Source organism: Sinocyclocheilus grahami, unplaced genomic scaffold (genome assembly GCF_001515645.1).
Source record: "Sinocyclocheilus grahami isolate Dianchi unplaced genomic scaffold, SAMN03320097.WGS_v1.1 scaffold400.1, whole genome shotgun sequence".
Taxonomy (NCBI): domain Eukaryota; kingdom Metazoa; phylum Chordata; class Actinopteri; order Cypriniformes; family Cyprinidae; genus Sinocyclocheilus; species Sinocyclocheilus grahami.
In genome coordinates this window covers 688,521-711,816 of record NW_015505579.1, presented here as the reverse complement: position 1 = coordinate 711,816, position 23,296 = coordinate 688,521, and the positions used below count along the sequence as shown (strand labels likewise).

General features: G+C 37.9%; 3 protein-coding genes across 3 annotated transcripts; 2 read left to right on the top strand and 1 right to left on the bottom strand.

Moving 5' to 3' along the window:
• The first annotated feature begins 363 nt into the window (after positions 1-363).
• Positions 364-2,903, top strand: LOC107550523 (mediator of RNA polymerase II transcription subunit 26-like). Its single transcript, XM_016231827.1, has 3 exons — positions 364-435; positions 1,292-1,366; positions 1,698-2,903. Exons 1-3 carry the CDS (start codon positions 364-366, stop codon positions 2,901-2,903), a joined length of 1,353 nt encoding a protein of 450 aa, XP_016087313.1.
• A 2,094-nt stretch (positions 2,904-4,997) lies between these two features.
• LOC107550522 (coiled-coil domain-containing protein 63-like) lies at positions 4,998-8,258 on the bottom strand. The gene is made up of 7 exons (XM_016231826.1): positions 8,116-8,258; positions 7,907-8,026; positions 7,196-7,309; positions 6,525-6,592; positions 5,530-5,717; positions 5,322-5,450; positions 4,998-5,245 (listed from the first exon to the last, which is right to left on the bottom strand). Exons 2-7 carry the CDS (start codon positions 8,015-8,017, stop codon positions 4,998-5,000), a joined length of 858 nt encoding a protein of 285 aa, XP_016087312.1. The 5' UTR covers positions 8,018-8,026; positions 8,116-8,258.
• Positions 8,259-13,928: 5,670 nt separating this feature from the next.
• Positions 13,929-20,001, top strand: slc35e1 (solute carrier family 35 member E1). The gene is made up of 6 exons (XM_016231848.1): positions 13,929-14,407; positions 16,408-16,478; positions 16,629-16,766; positions 16,853-16,978; positions 18,584-18,829; positions 18,935-20,001. Exons 1-6 carry the CDS (start codon positions 14,077-14,079, stop codon positions 19,148-19,150), a joined length of 1,128 nt encoding a protein of 375 aa, XP_016087334.1. The 5' UTR covers positions 13,929-14,076; the 3' UTR covers positions 19,151-20,001.
• Positions 20,002-23,296: the final 3,295 nt, after the last annotated feature.

The following is a 23,296-nucleotide window of genomic DNA, read 5'->3' as shown; positions in this document are numbered from 1 at the left end:
TGTGACAAATTAATTTTTAAAAGTATTTTGTGGAGTCTGTCATTAAATATTAGCTCATAAAAATGGTATTTGTATAACTTAAAAATTGCTGAAGCATAGTTTCTTGGATTCATATGTGGTTGTCATTAACACTCACGCATCGCTAACTCTGTAGGCCTATATGTGAAAACAGTATTGCACCTGTAGAACCCTTATCGGGACAGTTGAGTCATTTGCCTACATGCATGGACATGAATAGTTGAGCTCATACTGGGCTGGCAGTAAAGTGGTTTCATATGAGAGACGTGTGCATGTTTGAAGAGTTTTGCAAGTAGTATGTGTTCTTAATGCTGTGAATCTTTCAGTGGATGTTTTTCAAAGACAATGAAAAGAGCTTCATTAAGACCTCAACAACTCAAAGAGAAGCTCCTTCAGGCCATCGATGCTCAAAGTAACGTGAGTAAAAGCCGAGTTATAGACCCAAGTAATGACTTCAGTCTTTACGGTTTTGTCTAGTATAACCATGCTGCATGTGCATCATTAGTAGTAACTGTCACTTCATTTAATAATTCAATTTAACTACATATTGCAATTTCTATCCACTCTTTCAGCACTTTGTGTCCTTTATGTGGAGAATATTAGGGAAGCTTTTTTACAGTATTCTTGACCACACTGGTTTGCTCAGTCTCACTGTGGTGAGGTTTATTTTTATTATGTAACTCCATGGGGCCTTTTTCACAGATTTTTAGAGGAATGACTATGCAAGCATATCACATTTGCATTTGCAAACAACTGTTGACTGGGATCTGAAAGAGTCACTGCTGGTCTGGTGACTGCTGCAGGTGCACATGTGAGAGCAGATACATGAGGCCCAGCTACTTTCATGAGTATGGCCAGCCTTAGAAAAAGAGACAAGAACTGACTCGCTAAGCATTACCTGTTAAAGGATTTTTTTAATGCACAGAGAATATTATGAAAGCATGGAAGTGACTTTAGCTTAACGTCTACCTGTCAACAGATACAGAACATGATGGCTGTATTGGATGTGATATGCTGCCTGGAAAGTTACCCCATGACTAAAGAGGCTTTGACTGGGATCTGAAAGAGTCACTGCTGGTCTGGTGACTGCTGCAGGTGCACATGTGAGAGCAGATACATGAGGCCCAGCTACTTTCATGAGTATGGCCAGCCTTAGAAAAAGAGACAAGAACTGACTCGCTAAGCATTACCTGTTAAAGGATTTTTTTTTAATGCACAGAGAATATTATGAAAGCATGGAAGTGACTTTAGCTTAACGTCTACCTGTCAACAGATACAGAACATGATGGCTGTATTGGATGTGATATGCTGCCTGGAAAGTTACCCCATGACTAAAGAGGCTCTAGTGGTAAGATACTAACTCACTCGGTTTATATTGAATTTATCCCAACAACTGTGATACTGAAAATGTGAATTAAAAGGATGGTTCACTCAAAAAAGCATAATTTACTCACCCTCAAGTTGTTCCAAACCTGTATGAGATTTTTCTTCTGCTGAACACAAAAGAAGATACTTGGAAGAATGTTGGTAACAGTTGCTGATCCCCATTGACTGCCATAATATGAAAAAAAATTACATGCATACACACACACTGTGGGCAGTTGCTGTTTAATGCATTAATTTATAAAACAAACAAAAGAATGCTCCCTTGAGGAATGATTTGGTTTGTTGTATTCCAGGAAACCAGGCTTGGAAAGTTGATCAATGAAGTGAGAAAAAGGAGCACAGATGAAGATCTTGTTAAACGTTTAAAAAATCTGATACGACATTGGCAGAGGCTGGTTGGCGTAAATGAAGTCACAGTAGAAGAGCTCTCAAGCTTTGCAGTCAATTCGACTTCTGCTGAATGTATTCCTGGATCAACACAAACCCTTACTGAAAATTACCACAGTAACATGAGTGAGAGGGCTGAAATGTCTCGGGGTTCTGTGCCAGATAAAACCATTAAACATCTAAATAATTTTAGAAAGAGTAAAATACCTGTCCGTGCGATCAAGCCATATTCTTCGTCCATCAAGCATTTACAACAGTCCACAAGCTGGAGAACATCTCTGTCCAATCATCATTCCCAAAAAGACCAGCACAAGTCTGAAAGAAACACCACCTCTGCCAGTCACAGTGACAAAAAGCACGTTTTGGCAACCAAGGAACCAGCACAATCCACTTCTAATCTACCAATTTCATCTATCCAAGATTCATATGTAAAGAAGATGCAACAGCCTTCAGACCTCCTCAACATACTCAAACCTGCTACACTACATGGTAACCTCGATGAGGTCTCCAGCACAGTGACAGACACAAAGATAAAGGGTTTTGAGGATAAGACGAGGAAGAAAGAGCATAACAGTCACACTGTCAAACACAATGGAGAGGACAGTACCAAAACGGCACGACTGCAAGCAGGCAAACTACCAATCAAACCTATATCAAGCAAAACATTTACAAAAGATTGCCAGAGATCAACAGGAAGTGAAATCCAGGGCAGTGATCATCTGAATAACAGCCTTTGTTCGTTCCAACAGACAAACTGGAGAGAGGTGTCAGAAAGTAAGATGATTCAGAATAGCTTACCGACTTCAGAAAAGTCAGGGATGAGCTTCTCTGTGGGTGAGAACATCAAGCAAGAGATAAAGAATTCCAGAGAGTGCAGAAAAACTCATGGGTTTATACCAGAGTTCCCTGTGAAAGCCCTTCCAGGGGTCAGCCGAGAGGTCACGGAGCGAGACCTCGTCAGGATACGCAGTCAGCGATGGCATGGTGTGAATGGCTGTTACGATAACCGGAATAACTGGTATGACTGGACTCAGTCCATCACCCTGGATCCATATGGGGATGGGAGTACATTTAAGATTTTGCCTTATGTTGGCATAGATTACAGACTATGAGTTTTCTGAGGCATGTTTCTTAAATTACCAAATGTGGATTCACAACTACGTCCTGTGTGTTTGTTTTGTTGAGCTTCTCTATTCTTCATGGTCCATTGCACTGGTGTGGCAAAAATTAATTAGTACAGTAGTTTGTAAGCAATAAGACAATAAATTCTCTGTCAGCAAGACTTCACATATGAACATACAAAACCAACATGTACACTACCAGTCAAAAGTTTGGAATATTTAATTTTATTATTATTATTTTTAAGTTTATGCTCACCAAAGCTGCATTGATTCGATCAGAAATACAGTAAAAACAGAAATATTGTGAATTAGAATTTCAAATAACTATTTACTATTGTAATGTTTTAAAATGTAAATAATTCCTGTGATGCAAAGCTGAATTTTCAGCATCATTACATCAATCTTCAGTCACATTAGCTTTTAGAAATCATTATAATATCCTGATTTGCTGTTCAGTTATTATCAATTATTACTTTATAATAGTAATATGTTCACGTTTGCAGACTCCAGTTAAAAGTCTGGCTGCAGCGTTTTGAACCATATGAAGCCTTCTAATAGAGGACTGGGATATTCCAGTATATAAAGAATTACAATAATCCAAGTGGGACAGAACAAAAGAATGTGTAACTCTTTCAAGATCTTTGGGGGATAGAAAAGACTTTACTCTAGATAAAAGTTTCAGGTGAAAAAAGCTTGACTTAACTACTGTGTTTATATGCTGATAAAACTTTAAAGAGGAATCCAAAAAGACTCCCAGATCTTTCAGAGTCGGTTTGATGTAAAAGTGCAGATTGGCAACATTAAAAGTAGTTTCTTTACCCACAGAGGATCCAAACACAATTGCTTCCGTTTTACTCGCATTTAGGTGTAAAAAATGCAAGGACATCCAGGATCGTATATCATTTAGACAAGCAAGCAATGTTTCTAAACCTTTCATGTGCTTCAAAGGTAGATAGATTTGAGTGCCATCTGCATACAAGTGAAAAGACACTCCAAGCCTCTTAAGAATCAAACCTAGAGGTAACAAGTATAGTGAAAACAGAGTTGGGGCCAAGATGGAACCTTGGGGAACGCCACAGGTAATAGGAGCCTCAGTTGAGACAGAGCCTCCAATGCCAACTGAAAAGGTTCTGTCAGGGCACCCACATACTGTTCAAGATGTGACAAAAGAATGCCATGATCAACAGTATCAAACGCTGCGCTGAGTCCCTAGTCATGAGTCATTGATTTTCTTTTTTGTCAGCGTAATCTCTGATTGGCCGTTTTTTTTTGCAGTGTGGGCAGTTCTTGTAAGTGGGTGAGACCAAGCCATTGCTAGTATGCGGAAATGAGCTTCGGCTGTGATAAAAGGGGGGGGGGGGGTGCTGCCATGGTAACCAGGTGGGCCATGTGCGCAAAACATTTTGCAGCAAATGGAGGGGGTTAAAAAGGGGTTGAATTTCAAACCAGTTAAAGGGGTCATATGATGCGATTTCAAGTCTTCTTTTCTCTTTGGAGTGTTACAAGCTGTTCGTGAATAGATAAGATCCCTAAAGTTGCAAAGACTAAAGTCTCAAAACCAAAGATATATTCTTTATAAAAGTTAAGACTCGTCCACGCCCTCCTAAAGTGCCTCATTTAAACACGCCCCCACATGTCTACGTCACTGTGTGGGCAGATTTGCATATCACCGCCCAAATGTATGCGCAAAGAAAGAAGGCGTAACTTTGAATCTCGCTGTAGTATTGTTGCTGCCGCTGCTGCCATGTCGTGGAGACTAAACACATTTCATTACACCAAATACACAAAATAATGTTCTTTTTTAGCAACGTCATATGACCCCTTTAAACTCAAATGTAATTAAGCAGAAACAGTTGAACACATTCTTATACTCTGCATAGCATATAAACACATAAAAGACATGTACTAGAGAATGAGCTGCAGAAAATGGAACATAATACATAACCATTAGAAAATCTCCTGGCTAAAAAATCTGGGAGAATTCCTATGCGATGTGCAATTTTGAGGTTTTTAAAGCAAACAGGAATCGAGTTAAGAATATACTTTATTTTATGTTATTTCAAACAGACACAAATCCTTCAAGCATTAAGATTCCTTTTCATCCCCCATCAATTCATTACTATAAACAATATTTAGTAGAGACTGAACATAGAAAAAACATGCATAATACAATAATAACCAGAAGACCAGATTGCGTCTTGGATGGAAGGCATGCTGGGATCTTCCTCTGGGATCACAGACAGTAATCTGATGACATACCTCGGCACGGTGGAGCAGAAGGCCAGTGAACTCCAGCACACATGTGAGAGAAGGTACAGGTTCGTTCGCTTCACCTGTTAAAAAACAATCAGTTGTAGCATAACACACTGCAATCTTTTGCTAGCACAAAACAGAAAACACATAACTCACCCTGAATAAATTTTGTAACCAGCTTCCCCAAATGATCTTCTCCAGTCAGTTCCTGAATCTGCTGGAAAGCCTTCCTCAGAGAGTCAGGTGTCTCCTCTACGCCGTCTGCCTTCCTCTGCTCCTTCATCTCTGCCATCAGCACACTTGGTTAACTTTTCAGCCAAACTACAGTTGCATTTGTGATTCATTACAATAACTGCTCTCTGACCCTGTCTGCGTCTGGTTTTTTTCCCACTATCCATGTTGGCTCTCCGATTATTCTTGGTGGTCATGAACTCTTTGAGTTGGTGTTCATGAGCGATGACTCTCTCCAGCTCCTGCATCTCAGCTGAGTACTGTGCAAGATCCTTCACCACCTTCTCCTTTATCATGGTTGTTTTGGTCTGAGCATCCACTCTGAAATACACACAGATAACTTGAACCATCTTCAAACGTCCAAAAGACTTCATGAGGGTAGAGCAATGTATAATACCATACAAGATACAACAAAACTCTCTAATAAAAGTTTGTGTGCACTTTTTCTCTTTTAAAAGTGGTTGGGAAACCTTTTGCATTTAAGTTTGATGATGCTAAATGCACAGAAATTACAAGCATTCAGTTTAATTTAAAATGACACATTCAATGTAATATATACTGCATGAGAGAATAATATTAACCAATAATATTGAATTGAGGACTTTACATTTACATAAAATTGCCAAGGATGCAGGCCATTCAATTCCTTAAAACTAAATCTATTAATAAAATCCTATAAAGTCATGAAAAGTTCTATAATGAATCTAATGTTTTATTATTATAGCTCATTGCTAATATATTTCATTAGCTTTTTTTAAATATAGTTGAATTGACATTCATTAATACAAAGGTGTGTAAGCACTGCATAAAATCATGTGCTGAACAACATGAAATGGGATTTACAACACTGCAAATTGAACGCAGTGTTATTTTAATATTTATATAAAGTTTTAGATTTATTAATACGTTTAATTAATGAAATAATACATTTAATATTTCAGTTCTCATTTTTCTGTCTTATTTTATTTATATTGACATTATTTATATTTCAGCTTTATTATAATTAACAACGTGTTTTTAAGTTTCATGGCCTGGAAATCGCTTGTCAAAATTCCTTGATATTTCCAGGTTTTTATGATTGTGGGAACACTGTATATTAGCAAAGCTTAAAATCTCAGAGTATCTCACTTCGCATCATAAGCTGTGGCTGACTTGTCGACAACTTCAGCAATATCCTTACGCATATCTTGCAATACCTGAAAGAAAGACAAGAGCACCTGTTTTAAAGGAATAGTTCACCCCGAAATTGCTGAAAACTGACTCACAGGCCATTCAAGATGTAGAAGAGGTTCTTTCTTCATCAGAACAGATCTGGAGAAATGTAGCATTACATCACTTGTTCACCAGTGGATCCTCTGGGTGCCGTCAGAATGAGAGTCCAAACAGTTGATAAAAACCAAAGGGGATGGACTTTTTCACTTTGGCCAGAAGTGATGGTATAAAGCCAAAAGGTCTTAATGATGGATTTGTTACCTACAAACACGCAGCTTTTCACTTCACAAGATGTTAACTGATGGACTGGAGTCATGTGGATTACTTACTAGTGATGTTTTTATCAGCTGTTTGAACTCTCGTTCTGACGGCACCCATTTACTACAGTGGATCCATTCGTGAGCAAGGAATGTGATGCCAAATTTCTACAAATCTGTTCCGATGAAGAAACAAACTCATCTATATCTTGGATGACCTGAGGGTGAGTACATTTTCAGCAATTTTTCATATTGGGTGAATTATTCCTTTAACTGTGTTCGATCAAACTCGTTGTACACAACACTCCAGAGCTGCCCAGAATCCACAACCTTCTCCAGTTTGCGATACAGCTGCTGGAATCGGGTACGCTGCATGTGTAGCATCTCAATATCTTTTCTGAGTTGGCTGTTTATCTTCATCTGTTCGTTAAAGCGAGCACGAGACTGCAGGGATGAAAAGGGGGGAAAAAATAATGGAGAAGTTCATCCACACACTGGGTATGTTTACATGCACTGCTTTTCGCCAATCCAAATGAATCCAATCCACTTTCAGATTCTGAAAGTTCTGTTTATATAAACCCTAAACTTTGCAATCACATATTTGTTTACATGTGCATTACATGCATTCCGAACAAAACTTTAGCATGTGAGTAGTGCCTAGTCGCTGCATTCAGAACTGCAAAATCCATTGCTTCTGCCTTGATGGCATATCTAGAAAGAGAGCTAACAAACAATGCTTTTTTAGACAACAAATGGAAATATTCCGTTTCCTCCACTGACCAGTTAATAACATGTAAGACGTAAATAAACATATGCATGTTTGTAAGCTGTAAAATGTATGTAAATATACAGTACACATCAGGGCACTGCATATGTTTTGGCAAAACATGGCCAAATGTTTAGCCATAGAATCTTGTCCCGTTTGCAGTTTACTCTGGCCAAAAATCACTTAAATCCGAAGGGTCTGATTTACATGTAAAGTGCCTACAACTGTGTAGTCTGTAACAATGCATGCTGTGAAATGTTTGATTCTCTGTTAACCTGATCCAGTTTGCTCTGTGTGGTACGCGTGGCCTTCTGAATGTCGCGGGGCTGAGAATTGTGACCGTGGGAAGCCTGTCCTCTTCTCGTTTCCGCCAGATTTTTCTCCATAATCGTGATCTGTAAACCGAATGCATGCAAATAACTATCTGTTGCACAGTATGAGAATGTGTTTTGTGATGTTGTTTAATACTTAGGCACATATGCACCTCTTTTTGCAGCTCTGCTTGGGTCTGTTTTTCTTTCTCAGTTTCTTCGTCCAGCTTGTCACGTTGCTTTAGAAAAGCACTGACAGCCTTAACAGCCGGACTTTCGCTCTCTCTGCGCGCTCACAGCAACCTCTCTTGTTCTGCACGCAGCTCAGCAATCTGTTGCCTGTGGACAAACACGCACACACAAGGAAAAAAAAAAAGTTAAATATACTCAAACACACACAAAGCAGTAAATATACATAATGCAACACTGTTGGGCAAAGTGACATCTACTGACAAATCATAGCTAGTCTACTCCTAAAAGAAAACCAATGCATTTTTAGAATAAAAATTATATTATTTACTTCATATATGATCAGTTTTGTCAGTGTCAGTAAACTTTTTTTTCTGCGTGTGTGTGTTAATATGTTATTTTTATGTTAAAATATTACTGTGCATAAATCTTAAATGCTTTGAAGCTCAGACTATGGTCTCTTTTTAAAGAAGACATTTTAAAGAAGACAAAAAAAGTTTTAGTTTAATATTATGAAAAATGCACGAATATACTATTTGTAAATTTGATAAGAAATACATATTTTCCAAAACACGTTTTATTCTACAACTGCAATAAAATCAAAGGCATAAATCTAAACAAATTGTGCTCCAAATTTGAGCTTTCAAGTAAGATTTCGTTTGGGCGCAGTACCAACTATACCTTTACCAAGTTTTTTTTACCTTTAAAGTAAAAAATTCTAAACATATATATAACTAAGTTACTAACTAACTAACTAACTTACTAAGTAAGATCCTTCACCACCTTCTCCTTTATCATGGTTGTTTTGGTCTGAGCATCCACTCTGAAATACACACAGATAACTTGAACCATCTTCAAACGTCCAAAAGACTTCATGAGGGTAGAGCAATGTATAATACCATACAAGATACAACAAAACTCTCTAATAAAAGTTTGTGTGCACTTTTTCTCTTTTAAAAGTGGTTGGGAAACCTTTTGCATTTAAGTTTGATGATGCTAAATGCACAGAAATTACAAGCATTCAGTTTAATTTAAAATGACACATTCAATGTAATATATACTGCATGAGAGAATAATATTAACCAATAATATTGAATTGAGGACTTTACATTTACATAAAATTGCCAAGGATGCAGGCCATTCAATTCCTTAAAACTAAATCTATTAATAAAATCCTATAAAGTCATGAAAAGTTCTATAATGAATCTAATGTTTTATTATTATAGCTCATTGCTAATATATTTCATTAGCTTTTTTTAAATATAGTTGAATTGACATTCATTAATACAAAGGTGTGTAAGCACTGCATAAAATCATGTGCTGAACAACATGAAATGGGATTTACAACACTGCAAATTGAACGCAGTGTTATTTTAATATTTATATAAAGTTTTAGATTTATTAATACGTTTAATTAATGAAATAATACATTTAATATTTCAGTTCTCATTTTTCTGTCTTATTTTATTTATATTGACATTATTTATATTTCAGCTTTATTATAATTAACAACGTGTTTTTAAGTTTCATGGCCTGGAAATCGCTTGTCAAAATTCCTTGATATTTCCAGGTTTTTATGATTGTGGGAACACTGTATATTAGCAAAGCTTCAAATCTCAGAGTATCTCACTTCGCATCATAAGCTGTGGCTGACTTGTCGACAACTTCAGCAATATCCTTACGCATATCTTGCAATACCTGAAAGAAAGACAAGAGCACCTGTTTTAAAGGAATAGTTCACCCCGAAATTGCTGAAAACTGACTCACAGGCCATTCAAGATGTAGAAGAGGTTCTTTCTTCATCAGAACAGATCTGGAGAAATGTAGCATTACATCACTTGTTCACCAGTGGATCCTCTGGGTGCCGTCAGAATGAGAGTCCAAACAGTTGATAAAAACCAAAGGGGATGGACTTTTTCACTTTGGCCAGAAGTGATGGTATAAAGCCAAAAGGTCTTAATGATGGATTTGTTACCTACAAACACGCAGCTTTTCACTTCACAAGATGTTAACTGATGGACTGGAGTCATGTGGATTACTTACTAGTGATGTTTTTATCAGCTGTTTGAACTCTCGTTCTGACGGCACCCATTTACTACAGTGGATCCATTCGTGAGCAAGGAATGTGATGCCAAATTTCTACAAATCTGTTCCGATGAAGAAACAAACTCATCTATATCTTGGATGACCTGAGGGTGAGTACATTTTCAGCAATTTTTCATATTGGGTGAATTATTCCTTTAACTGTGTTCGATCAAACTCGTTGTACACAACACTCCAGAGCTGCCCAGAATCCACAACCTTCTCCAGTTTGCGATACAGCTGCTGGAATCGGGTACGCTGCATGTGTAGCATCTCAATATCTTTTCTGAGTTGGCTGTTTATCTTCATCTGTTCGTTAAAGCGAGCACGAGACTGCAGGGATGAAAAGGGGGGAAAAAATAATGGAGAAGTTCATCCACACACTGGGTATGTTTACATGCACTGCTTTTCGCCAATCCAAATGAATCCAATCCACTTTCAGATTCTGAAAGTTCTGTTTATATAAACCCTAAACTTTGCAATCACATATTTGTTTACATGTGCATTACATGCATTCCGAACAAAACTTTAGCATGTGAGTAGTGCCTAGTCGCTGCATTCAGAACTGCAAAATCCATTGCTTCTGCCTTGATGGCATATCTAGAAAGAGAGCTAACAAACAATGCTTTTTTAGACAACAAATGGAAATATTCCGTTTCCTCCACTGACCAGTTAATAACATGTAAGACGTAAATAAACATATGCATGTTTGTAAGCTGTAAAATGTATGTAAATATACAGTACACATCAGGGCACTGCATATGTTTTGGCAAAACATGGCCAAATGTTTAGCCATAGAATCTTGTCCCGTTTGCAGTTTACTCTGGCCAAAAATCACTTAAATCCGAAGGGTCTGATTTACATGTAAAGTGCCTACAACTGTGTAGTCTGTAACAATGCATGCTGTGAAATGTTTGATTCTCTGTTAACCTGATCCAGTTTGCTCTGTGTGGTACGCGTGGCCTTCTGAATGTCGCGGGGCTGAGAATTGTGACCGTGGGAAGCCTGTCCTCTTCTCGTTTCCGCCAGATTTTTCTCCATAATCGTGATCTGTAAACCGAATGCATGCAAATAACTATCTGTTGCACAGTATGAGAATGTGTTTTGTGATGTTGTTTAATACTTAGGCACATATGCACCTCTTTTTGCAGCTCTGCTTGGGTCTGTTTTTCTTTCTCAGTTTCTTCGTCCAGCTTGTCACGTTGCTTTAGAAAAGCACTGACAGCCTTAACAGCCGGACTTTCGCTCTCTCTGCGCGCTCACAGCAACCTCTCTTGTTCTGCACGCAGCTCAGCAATCTGTTGCCTGTGGACAAACACGCACACACAAGGAAAAAAAAAAAGTTAAATATACTCAAACACACACAAAGCAGTAAATATACATAATGCAACACTGTTGGGCAAAGTGACATCTACTGACAAATCATAGCTAGTCTACTCCTAAAAGAAAACCAATGCATTTTTAGAATAAAAATTATATTATTTACTTCATATATGATCAGTTTTGTCAGTGTCAGTAAACTTTTTTTTCTGCGTGTGTGTGTTAATATGTTATTTTTATGTTAAAATATTACTGTGCATAAATCTTAAATGCTTTGAAGCTCAGACTATGGTCTCTTTTTAAAGAAGACATTTTAAAGAAGACAAAAAAAGTTTTAGTTTAATATTATGAAAAATGCACGAATATACTATTTGTAAATTTGATAAGAAATACATATTTTCCAAAACACGTTTTATTCTACAACTGCAATAAAATCAAAGGCATAAATCTAAACAAATTGTGCTCCAAATTTGAGCTTTCAAGTAAGATTTCGTTTGGGCGCAGTACCAACTATACCTTTACCAAGTTTTTTTTACCTTTAAAGTAAAAAATTCTAAACATATATATAACTAAGTTACTAACTAACTAACTAAGTTACTAACTAACTAAGTAACTAACTTACTAACTAACTAACTAACTAACTAACTAAGTAACTAACTAACTAACTAACTTACTATAGTAACTAACTAACTAACTAAGTTACTAACTAACTAAGTAACTAAGTAACTAACTAACTTACTAAGTAACTAACTAACTAACTTAGTAACTAACTAACTAACTAAGTAAATAATGTCTTATCTTACCCAAGGTGGCTTTAATCATCTGCCTCCGTTTTAGCGGATTGTTGATTGTTGTTAGCAACAGTATCTAAGAAAGATACCGGTCAGCAGGGGGCGCTGCATCTTACAATCAGGAGAGCAGTGGAAGGAACAGAGTTTTATTTTTTATTTTATTTTATTAAAATTAAACATTTTATCTGAGGATTCATACAAGAAACACACACAAAAATCAGTTGACAATTTCAGCTGTATATGTGTATGGTTTACGACACTTTCTGTCCTTGTGTATATTATTATTATTATTATTATTATTTATTTTATTTTTTAAAATCTAAAAACGCAAAAAGTTTTCAGTGAGGGGTAGGTTTAGGGGTAGGGTTAGTGTAAGGGGATAGAAAATACAGTTTGTACAGTATAAAACCATTACGCCTATGGAGAGTTCCCATAAACCATAAAAACAAACCTGAGAGTGTGTGTGTGTGTGTATGTGTGTGTGTATAATATAAAAGGCAGGGCTTACAATATTGGTCTGATTTGATTTTATATGCGTTAGTAATAGTAATTATCAGTAATGAGATTCAAAATAGTTTTTAATAATTCATACAAGCAAACAAAAACAAAAAGGTTGACAATTTTAGATTTTTTTATAATAATGGTCTGCAACAATGCTTAGGTCGGTGGTATGTGTCAAAGTAACATCCACATGGATGGCCGGACCCAAGGTTTCCCAGCAGAACATTGCCCAAAGCATCACACTGCCTCTGCCGCTTGCCTTCTTCCCATAGTTCATCCTGGCCACACACGCACCCAGCCATCCACGTGATGTAAAAGAAAACATGATTCATCAGACTAGGCCACCTTCTTCCATTGCTGAGTGGTCCAGTTCTGATGCTCACGTGCCCACTGTTGGAGTTTCGGCGGTGGACAGGGGTCAGCATGGGCACCCTGACTGGTCTGCGGCTATACAGCACCATACACAACAAACTGCGATGCACTGTGCATTCTGACACCTTTCCATCAGAACCAGCATTAACTTCTTGAGCAGTCTGCGCTACAGTTGCTCGTCTGTTGGATCGGACCACACGGCCAGCATTCACATGAGCATTGGCCGCCATGACCCTGTCCCCGGTTCTCCTTGGACCACTTTTGACAGACACTGACCACTGCAGACCGGGAACACCCCACAAGAGCTGCAGTGTTGGAGATGCTCTGACCCCGTCATCTAGCAAACAGATTACTCAGAGCACTTATTTCACTATGGAAGTATGTAATGTATGACAGAAAAACAACAACTAGAATGTCACTGCTGTGCCTCAATGTCTCCTGTAGATGGCAGCATTTACTGACACGCAAACAAAAGGATTAGAACATGTATTGGACAGTATACTGGTTTTTATTTTAATAAAAATGTAAACATCCTGTAGTAAGTGACTTAATTTTTGTATTGCACTTTTCTAAATCTTTATATAGCGTCTAAATAATTATGTTTTTTTTTTTTTTTTCAATATTATATCATATACTTACCAGGGTCCCTAAAGGGACTTAGTGATGGGGAAAAAAATATTAGGTGGGAGAAAAGAAAAAATATATAGGCTTATGTAAAAGCTCTCTCAAAGCGTTTGCTATCAGTTATTAGTGTGTGATGGAAATAAAATGAAGTGGAAGTAATGAATGATTTATTAACCACACCTCTCTCCTGACGCTGTCCCCGGGGCGTGGCTTCACAGAGTCACGTGACTCCTCCAGTGCGGCTCGCGCTGAAAGATGGCGGCGGTGGAGCAGCGCCCGCCCGTGCGGGACGGGGTTCGGATCGGGGTGCTGTGCATGTGCTGGTACACCGTCAGCTCTGCTGGCAACGTGGTCAATAAAATCATCCTCAACGACTTCCCCTACCCGGTCACAGTCTCTCTCTTTCATATAGTCTCCATCATCGTGTTTCTCCCGCCGCTGCTGCGAGCCTGGGGCGTCCCGCGAACGGAGTTACCGGCCCGCTACTACCGCTGGTTCATTCTGCCGCTCGCCTTCGGGAAATACTTCTCCTCCGTCTCGGCCCATTTCAGCATATGGAAGGTCCCGGTGTCGTACGCGCACACTGGTGAGTAACGGGAGGCTTTGGGTTACTCGGTATTGCAGGCCTTGCTCTTCGAGCTCAGTTTAAACCCAGCGGCAGTTTAAACGGTTCGTTTAGTCGAATTTAAATCGCCGGAGGTTATTCATTTATCGCTGTCTGTCATTAACCACAAGTCTCTGCTGTGAGGTAAGTCTGAGTTACCGATTTAACCAATCTAAACTCTAGGAAACCAATCGTAATAGGGATTGAGGGACTTTCTCTGCGTCCGAGTTTTGACAACAACAACAACAACACTTTATTGCAGCGATCCCAGACTACGTCACTTCCGGTCTCTGCCACGTCGTCCGGCTGCAGAGCTGTAGACGCGCGTGTCTCGTTTGGGAAGCTTTGTTTACATGGCCTCCACTATTAACAACCCCTGCGGCAGTGTTAGAAACCCTGGTAGTAAGAGAAGCTTTAGCTGCCAAATGTACCATGGCAGAGTATTAGCAGAGCAGAGCTGCACATGTAGACATGAAATGTTTTCTTACAAATAAAATAAAACACAGGAAAGTTAGGACTTGGTAGTAAATTATTGTTTGAGAGGTCACACCGTGACAGTGATGTCCTTGAAATGATAGTGAGCTACTGGGGTCAACCCAGCCCCCCGCTTCCCTGCAAGAACAGCTAAAAAAGTGAACGTTTCATCCGCCATCCCCTTTAAAGAAAGGGTTCTCCGCCAACTCCAGAGGTGGTGCAGCCAAAGTAATCAACCAACTTCATCTTGCTTGAAGAAAATGTGCAACTCTTATTTCTAGAAAAAGAAACTAAACTCGATTGGTTACAATCCTCTATACTCTGAAATGATCCAGGAGTACACAACTGTAAAACCGGAAGGCGTGTGTGTGAAGTTAGTTGTCGACGGCTTGGGTAAAGAGTAAGTGGTAAGAAAATAAGTATATTATATGAAGTGATGAGAGCACTGTGGTTGTATAGAATGAGATAAATATACATAACCAATGTGAATAATATTGCAGGACGGAAACGACCAATAACCATATTTTATTTAAAATATATATATATATATATATATGATTCTTTCATCAGGTTGTGTTTGTCAGTCTTATTGCTTCTGCACCTATGGTGATAACTATGAAGTAGTGCTGGGCGGTATGACCAAAAATGTATATCACGGTATTTTTCAAAATTATACCAGTTTAATGGTGCATGATGGTATTTTTTTTTCATGCATGAGCGGGTGTTAACCATATTTTCTACTGATTGAGAGGAAATGCTGCAGTATATTGACTTAGAATGCCCTGTTTTACTGTCATGATGAGTGAATATTGTCAAAAAATACCACACTAAATAGTGACTAAACACGACCCCTAATAAACGCCCAGCACTAATATGAAGTTTTAATAATCTGTCTAATTATGAGAATAGTGAAGTCCATGCCACAGCTATAACAATAAGAGTAACAATATGATTGTAGCCACTTTACTCCAGCTGATGAACAATAAAAACAGCCTATCAGAATCCCACTGACTTTAAAGAGCTGGAGCTTTCCAAGCGGCAGACGGCATAACTGCAGTGTGTGCTTAAATAAACAGAACAATGTCGTCTGTAAGTGTAGGCGTGAACAGACCTTTACTTTGTTTCCATTTATACAGCTTTTTAGTCTAATCGGCTTTGCTACTGGGAAAAATTGTAAGTGTCATTGAGAGTTTTTTTTTTTTCTTAAATTTTTTTTTTTATTGTCGGATGACCTGCGATGCGGTCCGTTTGCAGCGACGTCTGATGCATTTGAGTTTGTTCGGACACGGATTGCTTTAAACAGCTGTGTGTTTTACATATGAAGCAGCATTAGTGCAGGAATCGGCAGGGAGAGCGTGAGTGTTGTTTTTGAGGACTCGACTGCAGCTGAGGTGTTTCAGACACCAGGTGCAATCACAAGACTTTACAGACGAACATGTGAGGACACTAATGGTGATGTTATTATTAGATGAGTGAATGCATGTCTTCTTTTCATTCCTTCATTCTAGTGAAGGCCACCATGCCCATCTGGGTGGTTCTGCTGTCACGGATTATCATGAGAGAGAAGCAAACCACAAAGGTCTGTCTTCATCCAAACAGTTAGAAATGAGTCATGTATTTACTGAATTCATAATGGCGTAAACAGTCACTGGTTGCTTAATAGTAATCTAATACTTCAGTTTGAATTGTTTGTATGCATGTTTGATGAGTTTGGCTTTTTTTTGACCAGGTTTATGTGTCTCTTATACCCATCATTGGAGGCGTTCTGTTGGCCACTGTCACTGAATTGTCCTTTGACGTCTCTGGATTGATCAGCGCTCTGGCAGCAACGCTCTGCTTCTCTTTACAGAACATATTCTCGAAAAAGGTTCATATTACTATGAGGTGATTTCTGTCAAATAGGAAAAGTCTGGAATGTCTTCCTGTATGAAATAATTTTTGTGGTTGTTTTAGGTCTTGCGTGACACAAGGATTCACCACCTCCAATTACTAAACATGCTGGGCTTCAATGCACTTTTGTTTATGCTGCCCACATGGATTTTAGTGGACTTCTCAAACTTCCTGATGGATGGAGACCTGGTAAATAGGTTTTTAATGATTTTTATCTGAATAAGAGGATGTTTGTCTTAAAATATGTCCAGACATGGCCAGTTCATATTTTGTCCCAAAATCAACACAAAAAATGTTTCAGATGAAGAATTTTGGCACTGTAATATAGTAATAACAGTTAGAAATGAGTCATGTATTTACTGAATTCATAATGGCTTAAACAGTCACTGGTTGCTTAATAGTAATCTAATACTTCAGTTTGAATTGTTTGTATGCATGTTTGATGAGTTTGGCTTTTTTTTTACCAGGTTTATGTGTCTCTTATACCCATCATTGGAGGCGTTCTGTTGGCCACTGTCACTGAATTGTCCTTTGACGTCTCTGGATTGATCAGCGCTCTGGCAGCAACGCTCTGCTTCTCTTTACAGAACATATTCTCGAAAAAGGTTCATATTACTATGAGGTGATTTCTGTCAAATAGGAAAAGTCTGGAATGTCTTCCTGTATGAAATAATTTTTGTGGTTGTTTTAGGTCTTGCGTGACACAAGGATTCACCACCTCCAATTACTAAACATGCTGGGCTTCAATGCACTTTTGTTTATGCTGCCCACATGGATTTTAGTGGACTTCTCAAACTTCCTGATGGATGGAGACCTGGTAAATAGGTTTTTAATGATTTTTATCTGAATAAGAGGATGTTTGTCTTAAAATATGTCCAGACATGGCCAGTTCATATTTTGTCCCAAAATCAACACAAAAAATGTTTCAGATGAAGAATTTTGGCACTGTAATATAGTAATAAAATTACAAAGGGTCTGTTTGGACACACAATGATTTTGTTTAATGAATTATTTTTATTAATATGAGCTTAAATTGAGTTCAGTATGACAAATGTTTTTACAGTTTTCTACAATTGACATGTCATTAATTTGCAGTAATGAGAATATATATATATATATACACGTGTGTGTGTGTGTGTATAGAAATGTACTTCATCTAGTGATCCAAAAGGTCATATACTGTCATTCAAAGGTGTAGGGTCAGTGAGATTTCAATTTTAATGATTTTTAATTATTCAGCAATGGCACAATAAATTGATCAAAAGTGACAGTAAAGACTTAAATTCTTACAAATCTTACTTTTTCAAATAAATGGCGTTCTTTTGAACTTTCTATTCATCAAAGAATCCAGAAAAGGTGTCATGGTTTCCTCAAAAATATTAAGCAGCAAAACAATCTTTAGCGTTAATAATCAGAAATGTTTCTTGAGCAGCAATATTAGAGTGATTTCTGAAGGGTCATGTGACACTGAAGACTGCAGTAATGATGCTGAAAATTCAACTTTGACATCACAGGAATAAATTACATTTTAAAATATATTGCAATAGAAAACAGCTGCTTTAAATTCTAATAATATTTCACTATTACTGGTTTTACTGTAATTTCTATCAAATAAATACAGCATTGGTGAGCATACGAGTCTTCCTTCAAAAACATAAAAAACAGTAGTTTACATTTTTTCGTATGATTTTTGAGGTTAAGACCTTATGACTGGGGAATGTTTTAAACAGGTTTCATGAGATTCAACCCAACTCTTCATGCTCGCGCTCATTTCGCCTCCACTTTCTTCTACAGACAGAGGTTTCCAACTGGACAGGAACAATTGTGCTGCTCCTCATTAGTGGTTTCTGCAACTTTGCACAAAACATGATCGCTTTCAGTGTGCTGAACCTGGTCAGCCCACTCAGTTACGCCGTAGCCAACGCAACAAAGAGGATCATGGTCATCAGTATATCCCTACTGATGCTCAGGAACCCCGTCAACACCTCCAACATTATCGGCATGATGACAGCAATACTAGGCGTCTTCCTCTATAATAAGGTAATGATACATGTCATTAATTGTTTTTTCAACCACAAAGGAGGAGGAGGTTGTACAGTGGAATGCAAAAACTGATGTCAACTTAAATATTGTTTTTATCACCAGGCGAAATACGATTCTAACCAGGAGGCCAAAAAGAAACTGCTGCCAGTTTCAGCACAGGATATGGTTTCATTCGACAAGCCCCAGTCCAATGGCTCTGGGCCCTTCGCTCACAGCTCAGACTTTCAGCACGGTCGGAGCACAGTACTCACCGACCACTTTGAGTACAGCCGACAGGCCTACACAACAAATTTCAGCTCCAAGCAGTATGTTGTGTGAGTCGAGCACTTTGGAGGTCTCAGACCCCCGTGCTTCAGAGGAGATGGGTGTATGTTTCATACAGACGAGAAAGTGGCGGAATGACTGGAAAAAGAATGTTTACTCACAAAATCCTACTGCTTTTTTCACAGGCCTGTTATTTATTTCAGCACAAACCCTATTGTGTATGTTTTCCCATTTAGTTTATGAGGAGTATTTCAGTGGTATGTGCAGATTATAGCAAGGTGCTGGGATATATTTGGTAGGTTTTTGTTTTTTTTGCACAGGATGCATTTCAATGCAGGTCAGAATGTAACGTGTCTTCGTCGTCATCATGCTACTGTGAGTGAGAGACAGATAAAAGAGTGAGACCTCTGCCATATAACATACACTGGGTCACTGCAAATACAAATGCATCAGGGTGTTAGTCAATGTTCTGGTTTCGCCTTTAATTTGTAAATATTTTATTTATTTTTATCGAGGAAGGTGTATTGGTTAACCATATCATGAACTGAAAACACCCCATTGATTTTTTTCCGAATGTCTAATATCTGTGAAGGAATGTTTTTTTCATTCCGGGGGTGTTAAATTAGACGGAGGTCACTGTACAAGATCACTTGAATCATGGTTCTCACATTCATATGCATGATTATCAATTTTTTGTATTGTTACTTTATTTTTACTGTGCATAACCTATGGGTCAGTTTCATGAATATTAAATGTCTGGGAAGGGAAAACCGGGGATTCATAAAGCTATTTATTTTATGTTATGTTATTTTTTTCAGGAAATTGACATTCTGTAGTACGTTTAAATTTGTCTCAGTTCCTCGAACTGAAGTTTAAGAAAACTTCTAATAAAACGTTTGTGGACATCGTTTCCAAACTGTTGATTCTTCAACACTGAACTCTATGAGATTTGTCTTGTTAAAAGGTGCAATATTCCTTTCAATCATGACCGCCGGAGGTGTTTCAATCCCTTTTAGCGTGTAAAACCTGTAGTTAACAGAATCTGTGGACTAATTTTTAATATTAAATGTCTGGGAAGGGAAAACCGGGGATTCATAAAGCAGTTTATTTATTTCATTTTATGTTATTTTTTTCAGGAAATTGACATTCTGTAGTACGTTTAAATTTGTCTCAGTTCCTCGAACTGAAGTTTAAGAAAACTTCTAATAAAACGTTTGTGGACATCGTTTCCAAACTGTTGATTCTTCAACACTGAACTCTATGAGATTTGTCTTGTTAAAAGGTGCAATATTCCTTTCAATCATGACCGCCGGAGGTGTTTCAATCCCTTTTAGCGTGTAAAACCTGTAGTTAACAGAATCTGTGGACTAATTTTCGGGATGAATATGGTGCAAACTAGCCAAAACAATTTATTGAAAGGTTGTGGAAAGAGTTCTGCGGCTGGAGATTTCTTGTGGGCCTTCTTTTTTAGATGTTATTGACCAGTTATCGTCTTCGTTCCCAAATGTATGCCAGTTTTAGCTAAATGTGTGAGGTAGGAGATTAGTTTTTTTTCCCCTCTTTTTTTTTATTTTTTATAAGTGTCTTGCTGCTGGAAAGTTAGACACATTTTTTGGCAAAAGGCATGCATATGTTTGTATAACTGCAATGAGAAAAGTTTTTAAAATTTTAAGTGTTATGGATTTTAAATAGCATGATATTTTTCATGTTGTGTATTTTGAAGGATTCTGTCTTTGTCTCTATATATATTGTGAATTTATTGGATCAGTTCAGGCAGAAGAAGTGGTTCATTAAAGGGATACTCCACCCCAAAATGAAAATTGTGTCATTAATCACTTACCCCCATGTCGTTCCAAACCCATAAAAAACAGCACATCAGTGCAGCGCTGCTGACACAGAAGAACGTACGCTGCTTGCATTCAGCGGATATTCTCCAAAATGGTGCTACGGTAACGCGGAGAGACACAGAGGAGACGAATTGTTGAATAAAGTCGTTATTTTTGTTTTCTTCACGTACAAAAAGTATTCTCGTCGCTTCATAACGTTACGTTTGAACCACTGATGGCAGATGGACTATTCTGACGATGTCTTTCATACTTTTCTGGACCTTGACAGTGTAAGTTACTTGGCAGTCAATGGGACAGTCACAAGCCTCCCGGTTTTCATCCAAAATATCTTAAATTGTGTCCCGAAGACGAACTAAGTTTTTACGGGTTTGGAACGACATGGGGGTAAGTGATTGATGACAAAATTTTCATTTTGGGGTGGAGTATCCCTTTAACTGATATTGTAACTTGAGCAGCCAAAAAGCAAGGCCTGTTTTTCTGCCTGTTTTTCATTGGATGAAGCCTATTGCACTTACTTTGTGACATCACTAGTGTGCAAATTCGTTTCTCAGTGTCGATTTCTTTTCTTACTGCTTTTAGGTGACTGGTTGTAAGCTGTACAAGAAACATTGGGCTGATGCAGCGTATTCATTATTATTCGTATTCAAGCACTGGAATTCCAATTTCTCAAAAATGAGATTTTAAGGGATTCAAGAAAGCCTTGGAAAGCATGACGTTTTGATTTTTGTGTGGTTTTATTACACAGTAAATAATTGTAAACCGAGCCCCTGAACCCTGAACTCAGATAATCACTTCTCATGGATTATTAATATTAGTATTATAACTATTATTATTGTTGTTGTTGTTGTTGTTACAACCTTTTACACCAGTAGGCCTACCTATTTTGGTCATCATCAACATCAGCAGCCCAGATCCCAAAATACTGCACTGTTTCGTTCTTCAGAGATCTCTCTGTTTTGAGAAGTAGTCAGTAAAACCTCTCTGAACTGAACCGAGTTTATTGAGAACACCCTGAACATGGGTTAACCTAAATCGCCTTTAACCCTAAAGTAGCTAATCCTGCGTTGTCTTGTTTCATGATGTTCATACTTTTTTTCCCTACATTGAATACACTGTAAAAAAAAATCCGTAAAATTTACGGTAAAAAACCAGCAGCTGTGGTTGCCGGAATTTTACTGTAAAAAATACGGTAGCAACGTTTTAGGCTTTACAGTTTTAACTTAAATTTACAGTTAAATACCGTAATTTCATTAACTGATATAATGTTAATATACCAACCTATTGAAGTACTGAAATCTGTTTGGTACCTTTGTAATACACTGATAACCACCAAATGCAGGTGGTGAGGCCCTACTGTCAGTTACCACAGAAAAGCATTACGACCCAGAGTTCGTTAGGACAAGCAAAACTGCAAAACACCGAATTTGATTACGGTAATGCACTTACAATGGCAGTCTACGTTTCTGGTTGAACATGGTGTTTAAACATGGATGCAACAGTTTACCTCCGTAATTTGAGTGAAACAGGAAATATTCAAATCCATTTTCCACTGTCAGTAGTGTAGTGATGTAGGCCACGTACCAAGTATTGCTCATACAGAAGTCACTTTATGTGAAGTTACAGATCATGCAGATTCCTACTGAAATTACTGGATTTGAAGGCATTCATAAAGGATTTTTTTCCCCCCCTTCAGAGAAACGCTGTTGAATTGTTCACAAGAAGACTAAGAATGTATATTTTAAAAAGTATTAAAGTATGTTTTGTTAAAGCCTTATGTGCAATTAATTGTGTATTTATCAGTACAATGCCTTGCCCTATAGATTCCTAATTGTCAATGCATTACTGTTAATTCTGTTTTTCAAAATCGTTTGAAATCGTTTTCTGTGATCCATACGTTGAGCCTCGGACATTCCTTTAACTGTTTGAAGTGAAGCAATGAAGCTGGAGAGCATTCTTCTGTGTGTCCATCTATACGTTCTTCACAGTGTTCTGCAACTCTGAAGTTGTTACTCAAGTCAGACATTGAAATGTGTTATTTGTCGGACTCCCTTTTTGTAATTTTTTAAGTTCACACCTGCTCTGTAGACTGCATATCACACTTGTTAATAGCGTGTGGTAAAGCACCCAAAAGGTCAGATGTTGTGTAGATGGATGTTTATGTGACAGAAGCCATCAGTGCTGTTTGACCCAGTTTCTCTCGACAGAAGCACAGCACTGCCACAGAAAATGGCAGTCTAATATCAAAACATCTAACAGCGAATGGTTAACTCAGAATGGTCATTTCCTTCATTGTTTTCATCAACTACACTGAAGCATATTCCTTGCTATGATGTTTAACTGTAAAAAAAAAAAA

Bases quoted from the DNA above. Each gene is read 5' to 3' on its own strand.
- LOC107550523 (XM_016231827.1), top strand. From the start codon at position 364: ATGAAAAGAGCTTCATTAAGACCTCAACAACTCAAAGAGAAGCTCCTT. The intron at 436-1,291 runs GTGAGTAAAAGC...ACCTGTCAACAG, and splicing joins CCATCGATGCTCAAAGTAAC to ATACAGAACATGATGGCTGT. The intron at 1,367-1,697 runs GTAAGATACTAA...GTTGTATTCCAG, and splicing joins TGACTAAAGAGGCTCTAGTG to GAAACCAGGCTTGGAAAGTT.
- LOC107550522 (XM_016231826.1), bottom strand. From the start codon at position 8,017: ATGGAGAAAAATCTGGCGGAAACGAGAAGAGGACAGGCTTCCCACGGT. The intron at 6,593-7,195 runs GTTGTGGATTCT...TCTTTCTTTCAG, and splicing joins TGTATCGCAAACTGGAGAAG to GTATTGCAAGATATGCGTAA. The intron at 5,718-6,524 runs GTGAGATACTCT...TGTGTATTTCAG, and splicing joins GCCACAGCTTATGATGCGAA to AGTGGATGCTCAGACCAAAA.
- slc35e1 (XM_016231848.1), top strand. From the start codon at position 14,077: ATGGCGGCGGTGGAGCAGCGCCCGCCCGTGCGGGACGGGGTTCGGATC. The intron at 16,479-16,628 runs GTCTGTCTTCAT...TTTTTTGACCAG, and splicing joins GAGAGAAGCAAACCACAAAG to GTTTATGTGTCTCTTATACC. The intron at 16,767-16,852 runs GTTCATATTACT...TGGTTGTTTTAG, and splicing joins AGAACATATTCTCGAAAAAG to GTCTTGCGTGACACAAGGAT.